The sequence below is a fragment of the Miniopterus natalensis genome, chromosome 11, assembly GCF_054644295.1.
Source record: "Miniopterus natalensis isolate mMinNat1 chromosome 11, mMinNat1.hap1, whole genome shotgun sequence".
NCBI lineage: Eukaryota > Metazoa > Chordata > Mammalia > Chiroptera > Miniopteridae > Miniopterus > Miniopterus natalensis.
The window spans coordinates 70487075-70507979 of NC_142091.1; the positions used below are offsets into that span (position 1 = coordinate 70487075).

The window sequence follows — 20905 nt, forward strand, 5'->3', positions numbered from 1 at the left end:
TTGTCTCCACCCTCCCTGTAAGTCTCGATGTGCCTTCTTCTGTAAATCCTTGGTTTATAAGACTACTCTTCAGCTAGTCTTCAGTGAGTTATTTAGATTAATGCTCTTTAATTAAGTTGTAATTCCAGTTTGGTTCTGGAAGGAGGTGTCTGTAGCTTCCACCTACTCCACTGCCATATTGAAATCCTCCCAGGAAATGTATTTGTAAAGCACTGACTGCAAAAGTGCCCTTTAACTACTACCTAATATCTCTAAAACAGAATTAATAAACTCATAATGGGTTAAGATGCTCAAATGAGTTAATGAAAGCAGAAATCCTTTTCAATGTAAACATTAGTGCACATGTGAGAGACAACCCTATTGCATTTATTTTGTAGGTCAGCATGAATTCGATGACCTCAGCATGCCGCATGCCCAATTCTGTGTTTGTGGTGACATCCCACAACAGGTATCCTGTGACCCCGGGAAGCATGTCTCAGGTGCCCCTGTATCCACTCAGCCAGCCCCAAGTCCACCTAATTCCTGGGAACCCACATCGTTTGGAGCCACCTGTGTGTACGCAACCTGACCAGAGATCCTTGAAAGAGGGTAAAGTTTTAGGGGTAAGTGAGATTTCACACCACATGCACAGGGCTGCATGGCTGGAGTCAGGGGAGGGAGCAGGATTGGAAATACAGAAACTCCAAATCCAGCCAGTGGGGCTGGAGCTGACCCAGCCTTGCCAAACTCAGGCCTATTAAGCAGCTCAACTGTGCAGCAGCAGCAGCGCCTCGGTATACGACCTTGTATTTTCTATCTTAGGCATGTTAGGAAAGAGAAAGAAAAACAACAAAGAGCCGTAAATTGGAATGTTGGTCCTGTTGCTAGAATCTATGTTGACCCCTGTAGTTCAGAGGGAACGAGTCCAAGTAAGTCCGTGCACTGGCCCTTTAAGAGAAACTGCCTGGCACTCCAGCAGCCTCAGCCCCCCTCGGCCTCAATCTCTGCAGGTTTTACAGCCTGAAGTCAAGGGGATTCGTCTTCCTGGGACTGGAACCTAGGGCTGGGGGGCCTGGTGCGGGACTAGGACCCCTGGCTCCTCAGGGGGCCTCCGCAGCTGAGGTTCCCTCCTGACTTTCATCTGCCACCTGTGAGCGTGGGACCAGTCTGTTCCCAGCCTCTGCCCTCCTACCAGTCTTGATGTGGCTTTTTCTTTAATTTAGTGGTTGTAGGGCTTCCATTCAGCTCAATTTCGGGTGGTTCTGAATGATGGTTGTTCTGTAGTTTACAAAATTACAAAATTTTCATGTGGTTGTGGGAGGAGGCGAGCACGGTGTTTACCTGCACAGCGGTGGGGGAGGGTCTCAGAAGCAAAGGCCTCAGCCTGTGTCTCCCCTGACAGGCCATCCAGATCCTGATCGGCCTCATACACATCGGCCTCGGCAGCATCATGGGGACCATCCTGCTGGGGGTCTACACACCTGTCTCACTGTACGGAGGCTATCCCTTCTGGGCAGGCGTCTGGGTAAGTAATGTGAGTCTCCCTGCAAGTGCAACACAAACAGGCCCACCCTGTCACGTTGTGCAGTTCGTTGCACAAGTTTTTCAGCCAAAAGAGCACATGGGCTGTGAACCGACCTCAGGCCTTGTTCACCAAGAACATTAGTCTGCTTGGACAGCCAGAACAAAGAGCACAAACTGAGTGGCTAAACAACACATTTATGAGCTCCTAGTTTTGGATGTTGGAGGTCTAAGGTCAAGGTGTCGGCAGGGTTGTTTCTTCTCTCCGTGGCTTGTAGGTGGTCATCTTTCTCCCTGTGTCTTCACATGGTCTTCCCTCTGCGTGTGTTTGTGTCCTAACACCTCCTTTTATAACAACACCAGTCATATTGGATTAGGGCCAACCCATATGACCTCATTTAACCTTAATCACTTCTTTAAAGGCCCGATTTTCAAATAAAGATGGTCCTTAACTTATGGTGGGGCTACATCTCCATAGCCCATCATAAACTGAAAACATCCAAAAGAAAAAGTGCATTAAATGCTACACTGTAGAGAATGGGTTGTTTACCCTCGTGATCACCTGGCTGACGGAGAGCTGAGGCTGGCTGCTGTTGTCCGGTATCACCAGGATATCTTACTGCATATCGCTCACCCAGGAAAAAAATCAAAATTCAAAATCCAAAGAGCAGGTTCTACTGAATGCACATAGCTGTCACACCATTGTAAAGTCAAAGAGTCCTAAGTCCAACCATTGTGAGTCTGGAGACACCTACACAGACACATTCTGAGGTCCTGGGTGTTAGGCCTTCAAAAGATGGATTATGAGGAGTCAAAATTCAGCTCATAATACCAAGTGACAGCCCTGTAAGGCGCAATCACCCCAGAGTGGGCACCTTTACTAATTAGCCCCCTGGGAGTCAGGAAGCCTTTTCCTAGTTCATCAGCCCAGCGCTCAGGTGTTGTTCACCCCAGGCCCACAGCCAGGGCTCCAGCAGAAAACCCTTTCCACCATGGTTAAGAGTGGCTGCCCAGCCCCAGAACAGTCCTTAAGCAGTGGGGACTCCACCTGGAGTCTGTAGATGGGCTCAGGTCCCCCTTGTGGCAAAATATTTGGTACATTCAATGTTGTCATTTTGTTTCTTCTGGAAAAGGCCATAGTTTTTATCCCATTCTCAGGGTGATCTGGAACCCCTTACAAGGTTATGAACCACAGTTCCTTTCTCCTCTCCAGTGCATTGCCTTTATGATTCTTCTGCATTCTCCTGAGTGTCTTCCCTTCCCCACATACACACACATGCACACACACACACACGCAATCCCTCCTTCACCTCCCCTCCACCCCTCATATCCGTTTTCTCCCCTCTGTAACACAGTCTGTGTCTCGGCTCACACACCCATCTGCAACTCAAGGCAACTGACCTCACAAATACCAAACTCCAGAGTAACCTGCACATCAGCCAAGTCACATTCTCCCATGAGATTTAAATCAAATAGCCCAGAGTTAACCCCCACCCTCACACACGGCATCTGCGAAATGCCAGGGCTTGCCGTCTGGGAGCATCTTTGTCTGAGCACCTGCTCTCCCATCCCATTTGTCTCGCCCTCTGAGGCTGAGGTCTCCTCTCAGTTCTGCACAGGCCCAGACTTGGGTCTCAGCCAACCACAGACACCTGTGTCTGTGTAACAGCCTTCGGTGGAGTTTGGGGCAAGGGGAAGACTAACACCACAGGCAGAAAAGAGCTGCCATGGTGCGTTAGAGTCTCTTAAGACATCTCAGGTGCCTTGCTGGCCATGTCCATTCACCAGGCTGCTCGGGTCCCATCAGCCCTCAGGACACCACCCTCCTTTTTTTCTGCAGGGCACTTCTGCCCTTCGTTGCCTTCTTGACCCCAAGACTATCTTTCTGTTTCCTAAAGATCATTAAAGCCCTCCTCCAAACCAAAGGCTCATCCCCTTAGGCACCTCAAAAGGACCAGCAGGGGCATCAGAACTCCAGTCTTCTGTTTCCTTCTTTCTCCATCAAGTCTCTATAAAATGAAGGACGTAAGATTCAGACTTTTTTCCCCCAATGAGACCTGGAGTAAGCTCTCATTGTGAAGACCCATTTCCATTCCAAGGTGCATGCATCTACCCCGAGTGGGAGGGAGCGTAGGGTGGGGGTTGAGAGCATGGACCTGGAGTCAAGTACCTGGATTTGATTCCCAGATATGCTATTTGCTCGATGGCCTTGGGTGAGTTACTTAGAATCTCTAAGCCTCACTGGACCCCTCTATACGATGGGAATGATAGTGCTTGATGGGCCCTCATGCAGGTGAGTAAGGCAAAGTTAAAAGCACTTCAGTGAGGCTGAGCAAAGCTTTCGTTAGACCACAGCTGATGCCTCTCAGACCCTCCCTGGAGCAGGGAATCCCATCAGCCACGATGCCCGCAGTACACCAGTGTTGAAGTAAATGTGTGCAATCTACCCTGTAGCCCTCAGAGCTGATGTTCAGTATCGAAGAGATGCAAGAGTCTTCTAAGTAACTAAAAGGTACTCACCCGATTGTAGACAGGCAAGGACTGTGGCTGGGCTTATATCTCAAAGCCGTGAAAATGTGGGAACCCCTCCCTTCTTCCCTCCAGAGCCCCCATGCCAGACTGAATCCTGTTGGCAGGCCAACAAGATGTGCATGTGGGAAAATAAAAGACAAGGAAATCCTTTTTTATAGCTGCCTAGTGTTCCATGGTATAAATGTCCCACAGCTTTTTTTATCCACTCATCTACTGATGGGTGCTTGGGCTGTTGTAAATTGCAATGCTATCAGCATAGGGGTGCATAGATTCTTTCTAATTTGTGTTTCGGTGCTAAGTGAAATAAGCCGATCAGAGAAAGACCAGTATCACATGATCTCACTCATATGTGGAATCTAATGAACAAAATAAACTGATAAACAAAATAGATACAGAGACATAGAACCATGGAACGGTCTCACGAATTTCAGAGGGAAGGTGGGGGTGGGGAAGTGAGAGGAGAGAGATTAATCAAGGAACTTATATGCATATGCATAACCTTTGGACACAGGCAATAGTGTGGAGTAGGCCTGAGGGGGACAGGCAAGAGCAGATATCAGCTGGAGGGGATCAATAGTGGGGAAAAGGGTAACATGTATAATCCTTTCAACAACAAAGATAAATAAAATAAAATGAAATAAAATAGAATAAAAATTTTTTAAAAACAAGGAAAGAAGTAACTTTATTGAGTGTCTACCATGTACAGGATCTACCACGGTCAAGATATACCAAATGCTACATGCAAGGGACAAGTTATTTCATGATAATAACACTTAGAAAGACAAACTTTTTCCAGTTTTTAGAAGAGGAAATATACACTTAGAGAAATTCATAACCTACCCAAGATCACATGAGTTTCAAGCTCGACTTTAAAACGAGGTCTGCTGGATCCTAAAATATTAATTATCCCAGTTCACTGCCCTGCCAAGTGGTGCATTCATGAGCTTATTCAATATTCATTCATTCTTTTCCCGGAGGCGAGCAGGAGTTCCACTTAGAGGAACCCAGCTAGTGAGAGAGAATTCAGGTGTGACCAGAATCGCAGAAGCCTGAAAGTGGGGCCCTGACCTCTGACCTCTCTCTAATGCCCCCCTCTCTCTTCTGTGCCAGTTCATCATTTCAGGATCCCTCACAGTGGCATCCGAAAAGCAGCCAAATTCTTCTTGCCTGGTAAGTGGCATCTGAGACAGGCTCTCCCCGCTGCGGGCCTGTGGGAGACACACAAAGGGGGGGAAGCAGCCCGCACGACCCCTCCTCAGCCTTGCACCTGCGTGTAACCAGACGCGGGGCGCTGACACGCGTGCTCGCTCACACTCACTCACACGGCCCACGAGCCTGGCCAGAGTCACGGTGGGAGAGGGTGCAGAAGATTCGGGAAAGCTAGGGCAGTACAGCCGCGTTCAGAGAGGCATCGGGTGTGGAGAGACAGAGGATCACTTTGCCAAGAGGCTCTCACAGGAGGGGGCACAAAGCTGCCAGGGGCACAGGCCTGCCCTCCGCAGAGCAGGCCCTAGGCCGCCTGCAGCACGCAGCGGCGCCAGGCATTCTGCAGGGGGCAGGGGGCTCGGGCAGCGGCTTCCCGGGGAACCCCGCTAACCAAGCTCTGCGAGTCAACATGGGCCCGCGAGGCTTAGTGTCCCTCTACCAATGGCCCAGAAAGTGCCTGTTCCTTTCACAGCAGGTTATCTGGGGCAGGGAGCCTTAGGATGGCCAAGTCCCGCGCCAGCCGAGATCTATCTGAAAATCTCCAAGGGGAGCTCACTCCTGGGCATGCCTTTCTGCACTCGGCCCCGGAACCATGGAGATCAGAGCCCGTCATATGCCGAGACGCTTGGGCTGAGTCCCCTGCCCATCTCCTGTAGGATAAATGAGTCAGGTGTTTGCCAAAAATTATTCTTGGGGATACTTGTCCCATGAGATACTTTCTGAAAATGGTTAGGTAAACTTTGGGGGGAAATCTCTATTTAGTAGTCCCCTCTGTGGAAGAGCCATAATCCTTGTTAAAGGCTCTGAGAAGTCCTGTACAAAAGACCTGTTTAACTTTGTGCAACCCAGGTGTTTTCAAAGTTAATTTACTCCCAACCTTATTTTGCACAGAGCACCTCTTTACTTGCTGCAGAACTTGGGTTCTCAAAATTCACATTAAGAAACACGTGTTGAGGCTCCACTCATCTCAGCTACAACTGTTTCCCTCTCCCACACTGACCCTTGTGTCTTCCTCAGCTGAATGGAAGCTTGGGCTTGAATATCATCAGTATAATCTGTTCAATGGTTGGAATCATGCTCTTCATCACAGATATGAGTGTCAACTCTCTATATACGCACTCCGACTACTATCCATACTGGGGTGTGGTGAGTATCCCTCTTGATCAAGGATCCTCTGGGCTCCAACTTACCTATGTTTAGGAAATCATTGGAAAGGGCCTGACCACCAGGCTTCTTCACCAAGCCCCAAAGAAAACAGAGGTGCTGTCACAGTCAGAACAGAGTTTCAAGTCCCTGACCTGTAGCTGTTTTGCTGTGTTACTCTACCCATGTTACTTTTCTTAGTCTTAGTTTCTGTCTTTATAAAACACTGCCTGCCTTTGACATTGTTGGGAGAATTAAATGCAATCGTCCATATAATGCACAGGTACCCACCAACCTGTACTTGTAATGGGCCTTCCTGCCCATGACTGTGGACAAGGGCTCAGCCAAGATGTTCAGAAAGGGTGGGAGAGGGAATCTTTTAGGCTTTGCAGGCCATCTGGTCTCTGCAGCAAGTGCTCAACCCCGTATGAAAGCAGCCATAGAAAAAGCATAAACGAATGAGCCATCCCCTGCTATGGACCAGGGCCATCCAATAGGAACCTAATGTAAGCCACCTGTGTGAGTTTACGTTTTCTAGTCGCCACATTACAAAATGAAAAAAGTGACAGGTGATGCCCAGCCGGGTGTGGCTCAGCGGTTGAGCATCGACCTAGGATCCAGGCGAACGGGGTTTGATTCCCGGTCAGGGCACATGCCCGGGTTGCGGGCTCAATCAATGACTCTCTCATCAGTGATGTTTCTATCTCTCTCTCTCCCTCTCCCTTCCTCTCTTTGAAATCAATAAAGATATATTTTTTTTTAAAAAGTGACAGGTAAAATTAATTTTAATAATATATTTATTTAACCCAATAGATGCACTATGTCACTTCAATATGTAGTCCGTGTAAGAAATTGTTAATTCAACATTTTGCATTTTCGGTGCCACATCTTTAAGATCCAGTGTGTATTCTGCATTTACACCACCTCTCAAGTGCTCGGGGACACATGGTACAGATCAGAAAGTGCAGTCATGGACGAGCCCCGTGTAAGCTCAGTGTCGCCCTCCGCACAGCAGCCCTGCCCTCTCTGCCACTCAAGGTTGTCACGCCCTGTGCTCCTCCCCACCCCTTGCCCCCACCTCTCTTCCACATCACTTTCCCCCCTTTGCTAGAGCTTTTCCATCAGCATCTAAACACACTTGTGTTTCTTCCATCTTCAAAAACAAACCTTCTCTCAGTTACTGCAGCTACCACCCCATTTCTCTGGCTCTCTCTGCAGAAAAGTCCTTAAAAGAATTGCCTGCTCATTGCCTCCAGTTCTCCCCTCCCATAATCTCTCTTGCCCCACTCGAACCATACTTTCAGCCTCACTTGTCCGAAAGCCTCCCCTGCTCAAGGCCCTCTGTCATTCCTCCTCCTTGGTGGACTTCTGGTGGCTTCCAGGCCCTGCAGCTGGTGTTCCAGCTCCCACGCTGGTGCTCCCTTCTCTGTCCCCTTTGCTGGGACTTATAATTCCCCCAGTTTCTCAGGCTGAGTCCTCCGTCTTCCTCCGTTAAAACCACATTTGACAGGACGAGCATCATTTGTAAAAGCTTCCGTGATTCCTTGACGAAGACACATCCTGCCGGTGCCCTTGCCTGGACCCCTGTCCCACCCCATGTCACTGAATCTTCTACTGAGAATGAAACTCTCTCCTCAGTGCCCCAAGGCACTATTTTTGGCTCTTTTATAGCTCTTACCACATCCCATTTGAGTTGCAATTATCAACATCTGTATCTGCCGCCCTCACTAGATCGTGCCTGTTGGGATGCTTTCTCAGCCTTTCCTACCAAGCGGATGTTTGATAGACGCTTGCTAAATCGAGGGGGAAGAGAAGGACAGTGGAAAGGAGGGGTCTCTCCATAAGGGAGGCTTCCCTGGGCGCCTAGCTGTCACCAACGCCGTTTTTGAAATCATGATTGACAGACATTTGTTTGGTACCTCCCACGTGCCATGCACTTCCACTTTCTTATTATTCTCTGCTGTAATTGGAATCCGAGTGGTCATCAGGGTCATTGATACCTTGTCCCTTTACGATTAAAGTGGATTCTGCCCAAACTCTCTCCCCAGATGCAGTGGGAGACCCCATTCTCCTGAGCACCTTGGAGAAGAGCAAAGGAAGGGCTTAGATGCCCCCTGATGCTCCTGTGAAATCTCCTCCTGCTGGATTAGTTCCATTTGGGGATCTTTAACTAACTCTTTTCCCAACCTAAAGACAGCCCCAGTTGTTTCTCTCCACAAAATGCCACTGCCACATGCCAGGAAGGCGGTTTCAGTGGCCAGCTTTCCCTAAAGGCTCAGAGGGACAGTGGAGCTACCTGCTGACGCCCTGGGGTTAGGCGTCCCTGTTTTGCAATGTCTTGATTTCCCACGGGAGCCTTTTCCTGCAGGCCCCACCTTCCCGGCATGTTGCTCAGGCCCAGCTTTCTCCTTAGGCCTTGTCCCCTGTGCCTGAAACCACTTATCAAGGTGTTTCCCTAAACAATGGCTATTCTTTCCCTAGAGAACACAGGTAGTAAGTGTTAAAATAATATTTTACAAGCACACTTGACCCTCACAAAAACCTGGGGAGGTATTTTCTGCACAAGGCTGCGCCTTCCTCAAAGCCGCGGCCACGGGCCGTCGCAGAGCCGCACTGTGAGCCGACTCGCGCCCCCGGAGCTGCACTCGTGACCCCCCCCCCGTGCCTTCTGTTCCAGGCCCCCGGACTAGCTACCTCTGCCGTGCTGCTGGTCTTCAGCCTCCTGGAGTTCGGCATCGCCTCCACGGCTGCCAGCTTCGGCTGCCAGTCGGTCCGCTATTCAAGCAACAGCGTGAGTTCGTAGGCTCCTCAGTGGGTGGGAAGACGCCCAGAAGCGGGTGGGAACTGGAGGGGGCTTCAGGCTTCCCCTTCCTGCCCAGCAGCGGGGGGCTCTGGGATGTCTGCCCGGTTCTCACGAGTGCGCCTCCTGGGCCTGTCTTTTCCAGAGGCCCCTGGTCATCCCAAACATCTACGTGACAAACCCAGTGGCCAATCCAGAACCAGTGAACTTGCCGCCGCCATATTCCAGTGAGGCCCCGGAGTCCCAATAAGCCAAAGGTTCTAGAAGCATCTTTCACTGGGACCAAAAGAAGAACCCTCCTTCCTGGGCTTCTGAAACTCAGCTTCTTCGTTTGCTGACAAACGAAGGAAAATGTCTCTCCAACTCTATGTACTCTTGTCTCCATTCACCTCAGCCCGGTAAATCGTGCTGTTCCTCTAGTAAAAAGGAGCCAGGACTTTAACGTGGATTTCTGCAAAGAGGTCCTCCCTCGGGCATCCGTATGCGGGACGTCGTGTGCACGAATTCATGGATTTACCTGCTTGAGCCTATGAGCTAGAGGAACAAATGTGTAGACAGCCCAAGCTCCAATCTCCCGCTCGTTCACTCACTGAATAAATATGCACTGAGCATTTGGTGTGTTCAATCCTCTGCTCATGGCAGGAGGACGGTGACCATGGGTGAACCCCCAAAGCCCTGGAGTATGTAAACCATTTGCTCCTAGGTGTCCTTGGTTAGGGAAGATAAAACCTTGTCTCTCATTAGCTGGCTGTAAATTACTTACACTGTTTGGCCTTGTTTAATTATTTTGACTGTATTTCCCTTATTCCACTTGTCCAGGAATTTCTCTAGCTTCTTACTATCCCGCCTCAATATCTACCAAGTTATTCTGCCCAGTACCCTTTTACTCGCATTATCTCAATTCATATTCAAACATTACAGAGTGACATTGTTTTTTAAGAACAAGAAATCTAAAAAATCTGGATTCGGAAAGGCTAAGTAATTTTCCCAAGTCCACAGCACCAGTAAGTGTTGAAGCTGGATTGGAATCCATGTCCCTTGCCTCCAGGTTCCATGCTCTTGATCATTTCATCCTGTCATGTCCCAAGTGCTGGCCCAGGACAGAAAGAAAGCATGTGATGATGGCAATGATGATAAAGTCCCATGTGTCCTAGAATCATAATGCCCCAGGCTACTCACTCATGGTGGGAGTGGACTGACTGTGATCCACCCACTCGCTCTTGCCCTTGGTACCCAGAGGTTCCCCTTCCGAGAACAGCTGTGAGCACGTGACCGCGATTAAGGAAAGGGCTCTGTTCACACAAGTGGAGCTTGGCAGGCACTAAAACGAGTAGAATAAATAAATCTCAGCAGGGGTGCACCCTCCAGTCTCTAATGGGACTGAGAGTTATAGGTTTCAGAAAGTACTACTCAACAGAACACAAACACAAACCAGCCAGAAAATAAAGCAGATGGTAAATAAACAACCAGCAATAAAGAGTGTTTCCCACCACAACCATCAGCCCCGAGCAAAGGTGGACAAACACCAACAGGTCAAAGGCAGGTGGAGGAAAGGACAGAAGTGTGCCTGTGAGCATCAACTTGTGACCTCCTTTCTCTGAACAGAAGGACACTAGCCCTCCTCTTCCTCAGGGGCCCCTGCTTTCACACCACCTCGCTCACCTCCCTGATCACACCTTAACCCGGTCATCCCCACAGCTGCACCCCGCCCATAACCTCGGTTCCAATGTCCCTTCCCTCTCACTGCCCCAAGCCCGTGGTTCTCAGCTCCCCCGGGACCCGCAGCCCATCCATCTCGCCCCATGGACTCGCTGGCTCATCACTGACACCATTCCCAAGCGCCTTGCCCCTCTCACGCCAGCCTTACCTGACAAATCCCAGCCCTGCTTTAACCGACGGGCTGCCTGCTGAAATAACTGTCTTAAGAGTTGTGTCTCGTATCCCTCGCCTATGCGGGCTCCCAACCTCTAGACAACCATTTCACAGCTTACCCCCTTTCTGCAAACCCCGGTACCTCTTCCCCAGCTCTCATTCTCTCCTAATGGGCTTGCTCCCTGCTTCCCCAGGGAATTGGATGCATCAGAAAACTAGATCTCTCTGTGCCCATGGCCTGGCTTCCCACCAGTCACTAGAGGGGAAGTTTTTGGGCTCCTTCCACTGGCACCAGATTCCACCCCTCTGCTCACTCTTTCCCACGTCATAGTTGCTCACAACCCACCGCATTACGGTATTCCCAGGGGTGCCCAAACACGGCGGTGTCTCCTTCTGAAAAAGATTTCCTTTCTAGCCCAAGGGCCTCCTGGAGATGTTGCCCTGTTGCTCTCTCCCCGCTATGGAGATCGGCTTGCGGCCTCCCGCTCCTCTCTTCCCATCCCCCTAGCACTCACCCGAGTCAGGATTTTCAATCTGTTCACCAAAGCCACTCTTGTCAAAGTCCCAGTGGCTCCACGTTGCCAAATCCATCAGCGGCATTAATTCACTCAGTCGCGCTCACTCCCTTTCAACCTTTCTGCACTTGCTGGGAGGGACCCCCATTCCCAGGACCTCCTGGGCTTTCCCCCAGTTGCCCACCTGCCCCTCAGAACCCTTCCCTTCTCCCTGAATTCTAAAGACTGGAATTGCCCTGGGCTTGGTCCTTGGGTCTCTTCTCTTCAGCTATATTCACTCCGGACTTTAACTCCCGTCTTGGTGCTGCTGATTTTGTCGGGAGCGTCCTCTGTGCTGCAGACGGCTGGGGTCCCCTCGTTTTCACTAATGTACAGTGTCCCACGATACAGATACTACAGCTGATTTGTTTATCCGCCCTTCTGTTGATGGACATTTAGTTCCCTCCGCCTCCATGTGCCCACACCTCTTGCAGCTAGAGCTGGAATCTATTTTTCCGAACCCTTGAATCTGGGCTGCCTTGGGGCTTCCTTCCCCAATAAAATGCGGCAGAATTGACTGTCAGTTCTGACCTGAGGCCTGAGGAGGCCTCGCCTGCTTCTGATCTCCTTTCTTCCAGTTTCCTGGCTATGATGATGTGTAATGTCCCCTAACCTCTCTGAGCCTCAGTCTTCTCATTTGGCAAATGGGCATGAGATAGCAATCCCTGTCCTCTCTACCGACAAGTGGGCCATGTAGTTTTAATGGGAGACCAGGTATCTATGGTCTCGTACAGATGCCAGTGGTCTGCGAACTTGTAAAAAGCAGTGCGTGTGAGGTTCCTGGGGCTCATCCAGCCGTGGAGAGCATGCCCATTGCGGATGTCCGGGTGTTTTCTGTGTCTGTTCCCCTGGTGGACTGGGATTGTCCCTCCTTTCCACTTGCCTGTCTCTGGCATACGCACATCAGTGTTTAAATTTGCCTCTGGCTGATTGGAAGAAAGAGTTCTCTTTCTGGTGGCACACAGCCAGGGGCTTGGGCCAGGTGGCCTCTGGAATAGGCAGAGGGGTGGTCCTGGCCTGAGGGTGCCGAGATGCTGGTGGTGGCTGCTGGGGGGAGGAGGGTAGAGAGAAGGGACTGCAGTCTCAGGCACTATGTGACACCTTCCTGCTCGGACTGCCACCTACCCCGCCTTATCAGCTGACGGCCTATTTTTGTAGGCGTGTTTGCATCTCTCACCACCCGGGAGAGGTGTTGGTAATGACACCTGTGCTGCTTCCTGGGCTGCTCAGGCCCCATCCGAGAGCCCAGGGGACAGTCCAGCCAGGGCGCCAACTCTTGGGAACCCTGGAGAATGCTCAGAAACATGCCACCGATCACCATGGGTCTTGGACGGTTCTCACCTGTCCCTGGTGAATTCACAACTATTCCGGCAAAACAGTGAGGTTTTCACCCAGTTAAATTTGTCCCGCCTAAACGTTTTGCCATTTTATTCCAAAAGTGTACCTTCTCTCCCTCTCTAGTGTTAAATATCCCTTCTAGATGATGACGAGAACACGGACGATTTCTTTAAATGAACTTACTCAAGGAAGTGGAAAGTTGGCCGGCCCCTCCGGCCCCCATCGGGCTCATTTACCAACCTGTGACCCCTGAGCACTTTAGACCTATTGCTCCAAGGAGAAAAGTCGGGGCCTTGGGCCCTCGCTCTGACAAAGGCAGGCTTCAAACCCGGGGTGGATGCAATCGGAGAGGTGAGCAGCCCCTCTGCTGGGACATGGGAGACCAGGGCCTGCCCCACTTCTCCCGCGGAGGTGCTGTGTGGCCACGGGAGACACCCTCACCTTCTCTGAAGCCCTGTTTCCTCATCTCTAAGCTCAACGAGTAACCCAGGCCTGTCTCTCTGAATGACGTGAGGGCCGACGCGTTCATTAGTCACACCCCAAGGAGCACAGCCGGCGGGGCCCCTCCGCCTGCCTGCCAGCTCTCTCCCCTCCTGGTTCCTTAGACTCTCGGGCCAGGGGACCTTCAGCAGCGTCCTCGGCAACCGTCTGCTCTTCCCCGATGTGCCGGGCAGGGGGGAGACGGCCAGTGGGTGAGGAAGGAAAGAGGGATGAAAAAGAGTGAAAAGAAAAGCGAAGGATGTGCGGTGAGGGGTGAAGGAGGAGGGGCAGCTGCTTCTGAGGACCCTGGTGTCGCCCCTGCCCCTCCCCCCACGGACCCCTCTCTCCTAGCAGTGGCCCTGGGGGCAGTGGTCCTACAATGCAAGACCCCAGGGGCAGGACATCCAGCCTTAATCCCTCTTTGTATTCCCAGCCCTACGCCTGGGGCTCCCAGTAAATGCTCCAATGATCACCTTTGGGACTGGGTTGCAAATTTCTCTTGCTCCTGCTCCTAGGCTCTGGGCTCAACTCTGTATCTGACCCATATTTATATTGTCTCTCTAAGAGAGGGCTTTTTCTTGGGTTTATATGTGTTATTTCCATTTAATTCACATCAAACCCTGTGAGATTCCTGCCAGTGTTATTATCCTCACTTTACAGGGAAGGAAACTGAGACAAGGAGAGGTGGCCATCTTTCCCCGTGTTCCACAGTAACTAGAGGGTCCAGAGTTCAAATCCTGACTTCTGTCTCCAGAGCCGTGTGCCAAAGCCCTTAATGCAATTGAGAAGAATGACTACTTTCATTGTATAATGGGGCGGTTCCCTCACTCAGCTGTTGCTTAGTAAACTCATCTCCTGACAGCTGGGCGGTTTCTGCTCAGGCCAGACGCGCATACAGTTTCCATCATCCATAATCCGCGCTGCATTAATGGTGATTGCTTGGGTGGCCAAAGAGGGCCCTCCCACAGCAGGAAATTACCGGGGGCCATTCATTACACAAGCTCATTCCCGGGGCTGAGGGACAGGAAATGGCCTGAGTCCCAGTCCCAGGTAAAGAGACCGGTGCTGGCTGGGCTCTGCCTCCACTGGCTGTGTGGTCTTGGGCAGGTCACGCGTGCTCTCTGGGGAAATGGGGAGGTTGAAACTCATGCTCCTCCTAAATGTCCTTTGCAGGTAACAGAGCAGAGATAAAGGAGGTGGCCCCAAGGGGTAGAGAGACGGGATTCAAGTCTTGGCCTTGCCTCACCTAGAAACCCTTGACCTAGGACGGCCATTCACTTCTCCAAGTGGAGCTCCCCCAGACAATCAGAGATTGTGGTGCCACCCTCGGGGGGCTGTCCTGAGCAGGGGTAGGGAGCATGTTGTTTAAAAATTAACGAGTTCTGTGCAAATATGTAACCTTCATGCTATCATTAGGACCTCCCAGCCTCTGCCTCCCAGGAGCTCTGAGCAAGACGTCTCCAGCCCCTGCCAGCAACGAGGTGTTTGTGGCCGTCCCGCCCGGCAACACCAGCGGCCTGCGCCCGCCGCCAGCCTTCTGCCCACCTCCATGTGCCAGCCTCCAGGGACTGTGTGGTTCGAGGAGCCACCGCTGAGGGCGCAGACGCCAAGGGCCACCCAGCCTCCCAACCTGCGGCCCAGGGAGACGTTCCTGACCTGAGAGCCCAAAGCTTTAGGGGTAAGACTGGCCTGTCCGAAGGGCCTGAGGCGCAGGTGCTGAGTAGGGAGGGGCGCCCCAGCACCAGAGCATTCCTGCACACCCTGGAGGGCGGGCAAGCCGTGGATAAATACTTAGTGAGGACTTGAGGACTCAGCTGTGCACTAGACAGACAAGGACCCCTCCCTGTGGGGCTCACAGAGAGTTAACCAGTAAACTAAGGTAACTCCAAAGAGAGTAATGAACTCAAAAATGATGGATGGGGCGGGGCAATGCTATCAAGGGTGTACAGAAAGGTCTCTTGGGGAGGATGACATTTAAGCTAAAACCTAGCTCCTGGGCTGAAGCCAGCCAAGGGAAGGTCTGGGGGCAAGGGCTCCACATGTAGAGAGAACAGCAAGTGCAAAGGCCCTGAGGTGTAAAAGAGTGTGGCTTGTTCAAGGACAAAAGATACGGTTGAGTTGACTGGAATGCAATGAGCAAAGGAGGGTGAGGAAATAAAGTTGAAGTGGTGGGTGAGGGTCAGCTCCTACTGAGCTGAAAGTCCAGGGAAGATGGCCTCTAGGACCTTCTCCAATCTCAGATGGCCTTGCGATACTGGTCTCTGGGAGGGAATAAAATATTACATAGTAGGTGGGTAGGTGGGTGGATGGGTGGGTGGATGGATGGATGGATGGATAGACAGGTAGATAGACAGATGATAGATACACGTAGTCACCTATATACACACATATAGTGTCTTCAGTTTGTCCCTTGGCCTCTGTTTCTCCAAGTGGAAGATGAAGACATAGGTTAAGCCGTGGAGAGGGGAGGAGGGAAGAGCAGGAGGGCAGGAGCAGGAGGATAGCTCTTATTTATTAAGCACCCCCAAGAGGTGCGCGCACTATGCCCAGGAATTGGCATGCATTGTCTCCCCAGAATCTCATCGCCACTTTGTGGGACAGGTTCCCACAAGACAGGTTAGGAAACTGGGGCTTGCCAAGGCTAGGTCACTGGTCCAAGGCCACACAATTGTGAAGTGGCATCCTGTACCCTAGGATGACCTGACTGTCAAGTTCGACTTTCAACCCCACGGCTCCATAGCATCCAGGAGCTTGGCCTTGAACACACTGGACCCCAAGAACACAACTCCTGCAGTTCACAGTCAGAACTGCCTATGTGTGCTCCGCGCTGGTTTGGGTAGTGGGGAGCACCGTGTCCCTGAGGGAGTCCATTTAAAGTTGGAAGCTGGAAGGGGCTCCTGGGTCAGGCAGAGATTGAGTCCAGGGACCTCCAGTGTCCCTTTCCACTCAGTCCTAGAATTCACTCATTACCCAAAACATTTGGAAAGACATGTGGCAGAAATCACCAGAAGCCCACATGTCCCCGTCTTTGGGGAGACCATTCCACTTCTGGGAATGGATCAGTGCGGTATTGGTAAACCTCCTCTTGGAAAACACCACCACCAAAAAGAACAAGTCCAGATTTCAGCTGGGTGGGGCCAGCGCCAACCCACAGGTGGATGGAGCAACGACAGACCCTGAAATGAGAAAGATGCCCCAGGAGATGCTCAGGGCAGGATGGGGAGGAAACGGCGAGGCGCCGCCCAGGGCGGAAACCCGGGGCGACCCTGAGCGATGCTCCAGAGGTCGGCGCACAACGCAGGACGCAGGGCTGTAGAGACACGGAAACGGGGTGAGGCCCGCAGGCGGCGGGAGCTGCCTTTTCTTCTTGGGACCCTTTCACTTCTTGTAAAGATCTCTCGGGAGAACGGAATCGGCTTCTTCCCGAGGCCCGGGCGAGGGGCCTGTCCTGCGCGGCCGGCAGGTGGCGGTGTGGAGCCCGCCCGCCGAGCGCCCCCGGCCCGCGGCCAGGCCGGATCCTCCCGGGCCTTGGGGATGCTCTTCAGCCAGGCGGCGCCCCCTTCTGGGCAGGAGCTTGCGTGAGTGCGGAGTCATGGGGGGGGGCAGCGTCCAGGTTCACCCCTCCCCGCACCCCCAGTATCCCATCTTCACCCTTCTGGAGTTCTTCATCTCAGTCATTGCCACCCATGCCCAAGCCAACACGGTGAGTACTCCCACCCCGACCTGGGCCTCTGAGAAGGGCTGTTCGCTGGAAAGGCTCTCTGCTTCCAGACCCTTTCCGATTCCCTCTGGGGAGCAACCCAGAAGGAAGGGGCTTCCATGAGCTTCGCTCTTAGAAATGGAGGCGACCCGAAGTCTTTGCTGGAAGATGGGGCTATTTTCCTCATGGCCACAGGGGGCGCCAGTACCAATGCACCCACTGCTCTGTGAGCCTTGATGCAGAGCAGTGGGGGGTGTGGGGCCCAGGGGACAAGTGGGGGTGCTGCACGCAGATGGACCCTCCAGAAGTTCATGGGCCATGAGGGAGACAGGGGGCATTGGAAAGGACTGCATGACTCCCCGGAAACTGAGCTTCCCAAACACTGGCGCACCACGAAGCCAGAAACGTGGTAGAGGAGGGCATTCGGGCATGGGAACCAGCTGGAGTAAAGGCTCCTTCGGGCAGGAAAATGAAGACCATGGGAAGTGAGGCTATTGAAAGTCTTCGAGCAGAGACAGATGTGTTCAAAGGGGAGGGTTAGTAGAGCAGGGCTCAGGGAAATCGATCGAGAGGGTTTGTCCAATGCAGAGGGGTGCAGAGCCAACCAGATGAAAGAACTTTAACTTCTAGAGAAATGGGACTTTTGTCTGTCTTGTTCACTGCTGTATTCCCTATGCCTGGGTCATAGTTGGCCCCAGTAAATATTTTTGGAAATACCATTTGAACGGATGACAGTTGAGTAGCCCATTCAGACAGACTGCAGGGTTCATTGCTGGGGTGCTGTTCTCAGGATGCCCACAAGAGGGCACTATTGCAGCACCTCCCTGCTGGCCGAGAGCCCCCCCCAGGGCTGTCAATTGGGTTTTCTTTTTCTTGGCAGCCTGTGGTTTTTCTGCCAAACTTCAACATCCCCAGCCCGGCGGCCTCTCCGCCCCCTGCCTATGACAGTGTGGCATATATGCCCAAGGAGTCCTGGGAGTAGATGGTCACTCCAGCCGGTGGGTGTCCCGCCTTTCCCCTCTGGGCCCAACCTCTCCCCACCCCCACCCCCACCTGGTTCATCTGGGGCAGCCCCTCCCCATCCTCACATATTGTGGCCCCGGAATGAAGCCTCCCCGGGACCTCTGTCCCACACATTCCCCACAGTGGCTTCTTTCCTGAAAGAGCTGGTTGATGCAGGGGTGAGTGTCCCTGGCCCCCATCAGCTTTCTGGAAGCACCCTTCTGTGCTGCTCGGCATTTCTCTCTGCTCATTGGGGAAGCCCCCGTCTCAGTGGGAAACAGGTTCAGGGGCTGCCCTGGCCCGCAGACCTGGGGAAGGTCATTAAGCTCAGAGAGCCCAGAATCCTCCAGAAGGGAGCAATGAGCCCAGCTGCTGAGGCTACACAGCTGGCAGGGGCCTGACCTCGTGACTCGGGCCCGAGTCACGACGTCAGGCCCCAGGAGCAGCTCTGCCCTTGTAATCTGCTGCCTTGTCATTAGGCCTGTTTTCCCACCAGGAAATGAAAGCACCGAATCAGATGACATATAAGCCCCCCCACCCTCCCAGCTCCCCTGGGCTCCCAGAATCCCGAAGTCCTGATCTAAGCCAGGCGCTGTCTCCCCACTGCTCCAGAAATGCTCGTTTCCTTTACCTATAGAATACAGTGGGATGGGGAGGCTGACGCCAGCCCCCTGTGCCCGGTCATTGTCCACAGGTGCACAGTGATGATGGCACCTCAGGGCCTCCTGTGCCTTTCAGCGCCCCGTCACCCTCCCCCAGCCTGAGGAGCGAGGCTGCCTCAAGGTTACCATGAGCTGGGCTGGGGCTGGGGCTGGGGCTGAGGGGACACCCCACCTGGTATCAGAGGCCCTGGCGGGTGGCCCCTCGCACCCACACCACGGACCGGAAATCAGTAAACAGTGCGGTTACATTTTTAGCTGGTCTCACTGCAGTGACTTTTTCTTTTTAACTTCGGGGGCTTCTGAGAGTTGTCTTGTATTTATCAGAACACCTGGCAGCTGTCCGTTTGTCACAGCAAAAGGGCGTCTCTGGGGTCTGGGCTCTGTGTGGCGTGATCCTTACACTTGTTCTGTCCCTACCTGAGCCCAAACAAGAAGGCATTCGTGTCCCTGCTCTGCAGCTGAGGACATGGAAGCTTGAAGAGGTTAAATCAAGTCCCCAAGGCCCCAGTTGAGAAGAGGCAGTGCTGGGATTTGAACCCAGCTCCATGTGTTGTCATGGCTCCTTCCACATGGCTCCCACAGTCCAAACCCAAGTGCTTCCCACCCACCCCTTTCCCCTCCCTCTTCCTTCCCAAAGCCTGGGACGGGCCCCATTCCCCAGCAACCCCACTTCTTCATCTAACAAGCTCCAGCTCCTCCTTCAAAACCCGGTTTTAGTGTTGCTCCTTCTGTGAGGTCTCCCCCAGGAGGAATAGCCAGCTAGGTGGCTAAGTGCCACTCGGCCACCGGGCTGGGACCAGGGTGGGGCAACTGAGGGCCCATTTAAGGAGGCACTACCCCCAGGGGCATGCAGGGCAGAGTTGGGGTGGGGGTCACAACAAGCTTGGGCAAAAATCAAGAGAGGCTTGAGGACATGGAGCTGAGAACTTAAGCCCACCAAGTACAGAGTTGAGGGAAATGCGTTTAGCACCGGCCCTTCTCATAGAAGAGATCAGAGATGTTTAACCGAGGGGAGACGTTTGGAGAGAGGGAGGGAGGAAGGGAGAAAATGAAGGAAGAGGCAGTGTCCTCAGGCCGGGATTGTCACATCTGTCCCCTGCCGACAAGTCCCTGCAGAGATGTGGAGGTCAAGACCACAGGTCAAATAAGAGAAATTAAAGAGCTGGACGGTTTTCACATCCCGGGCTGTGACCTGGAAGCTGCGCGGTCCCTAGAGATGTCCTGCGTCCAGACAGCTCGGAGCCGGAACGTGGGGCTGAGACGGCTGAGCCTCTGCCTGGGGACACGTCACAGGGTCCTGCACTCCCCTGCGGAAGGGTGGTTGGGAGCCTCCTTCGACTCCGTCCACTGCAGTTACACTTTTACCCACTTAAATTGTGAAACTCAAGGTGCCATCAATGTGCTTCGTTCCCGCCCAGCTTACAGAGCCCCAGCCGGCCCCCGAGGCCCTCAGCGAGCGTTTATCTCCATCTTCTAACGTCAGCCCGCAGCCTCGCTCCCATCGCCGCGCGGAAATTGCTTTCTCCAGGGCTGTGCCCCTCCGCCTGGCTGTCACCAAAGTCCACGGCCCGGTGAAGCCCACGCTGTAACAGCCCCTCCACCGTTGCTTAGGCGGGGCCTGCCCGGGGCTCCGCGGTGCGCTCCGCACATTCCCCGCGACCTCAGCGGGTGCTTCGGGTGCCTGCTGTGTGTCCAGGCTCTGGGGACACCAGGCGTTAGCCTGGAGCTCACAGGAGCTGCCTGACCCCATCCTGACCGCCCCCAGCCCCCGCCCCGACCTCTTCTGGAGCCCGCTCAGCGTCCGCTTCACGTCCCCCGGCAAAGGGATCGCCACCCCTTGTCAACCCAAACCGCGTGCCCGTCGATGTCCGCACCGGAACCCCAGCGCCTCTCGGTCCCCCCGCGGCTCCGGCAGCCCCTGAACAGTCCCCCCTGCTGCTCCCCGCCGCCCCTTCTCGGCTCGGCCCTCGCTCCCCACCCTCCTTCCAGCACCTGTGGGTCACCGTCTCTGTCCGCCTGGGTCTGGCATCAGCCTCCTCGCCCCCTACCCTGTGTCCCCAGCTCCCAGCTGGCCCAGCCCCGGCCTGGGTAGCAGCCAGAGGGAATTTTCTGAAGT

The 20905-nt window shown here is 53.1% G+C and overlaps 2 protein-coding genes across 3 annotated transcripts; both read left to right on the plus strand.

The window, feature by feature from the left end:
• The first annotated feature begins 383 nt into the window (after positions 1-383).
• LOC107527649 (membrane-spanning 4-domains subfamily A member 8-like) lies at positions 384-9431 on the plus strand. 2 transcript variants are annotated; one of them, XM_016200429.2, is made up of 6 exons: positions 384-602; positions 1382-1504; positions 5143-5202; positions 6256-6384; positions 9059-9180; positions 9329-9431. In XM_016200429.2, the coding sequence occupies exons 1-6, from the start codon at positions 384-386 to the stop codon at positions 9429-9431; spliced, it is 756 nt and encodes a 251-aa protein (XP_016055915.2). The 2 variants fall into 2 exon arrangements, with proteins under 2 accessions (XP_016055915.2, XP_087678516.1); XM_087822390.1 differs by having other exon boundaries at positions 9059-9172; positions 9327-9431.
• Positions 9432-14828: 5397 nt separating this feature from the next.
• LOC107527584 (membrane-spanning 4-domains subfamily A member 15) lies at positions 14829-18107 on the plus strand. The gene is given in 4 exon segments (XM_016200364.2): positions 14829-14958; positions 14961-15103; positions 17063-17128; positions 18006-18107. Coding segments are annotated over 4 exon segments (441 nt in total).
• The last annotated feature ends 2798 nt before the right edge of the window (positions 18108-20905 follow it).

Bases quoted from the DNA above. Each gene is read 5' to 3' on its own strand.
- LOC107527649 (XM_016200429.2), top strand. From the start codon at position 384: ATGAATTCGATGACCTCAGCATGCCGCATGCCCAATTCTGTGTTTGTG. The intron at 603-1,381 runs GTAAGTGAGATT...CTCCCCTGACAG, and splicing joins AAGAGGGTAAAGTTTTAGGG to GCCATCCAGATCCTGATCGG. The intron at 5,203-6,255 runs GTAAGTGGCATC...TGTCTTCCTCAG, and splicing joins AGCCAAATTCTTCTTGCCTG to CTGAATGGAAGCTTGGGCTT.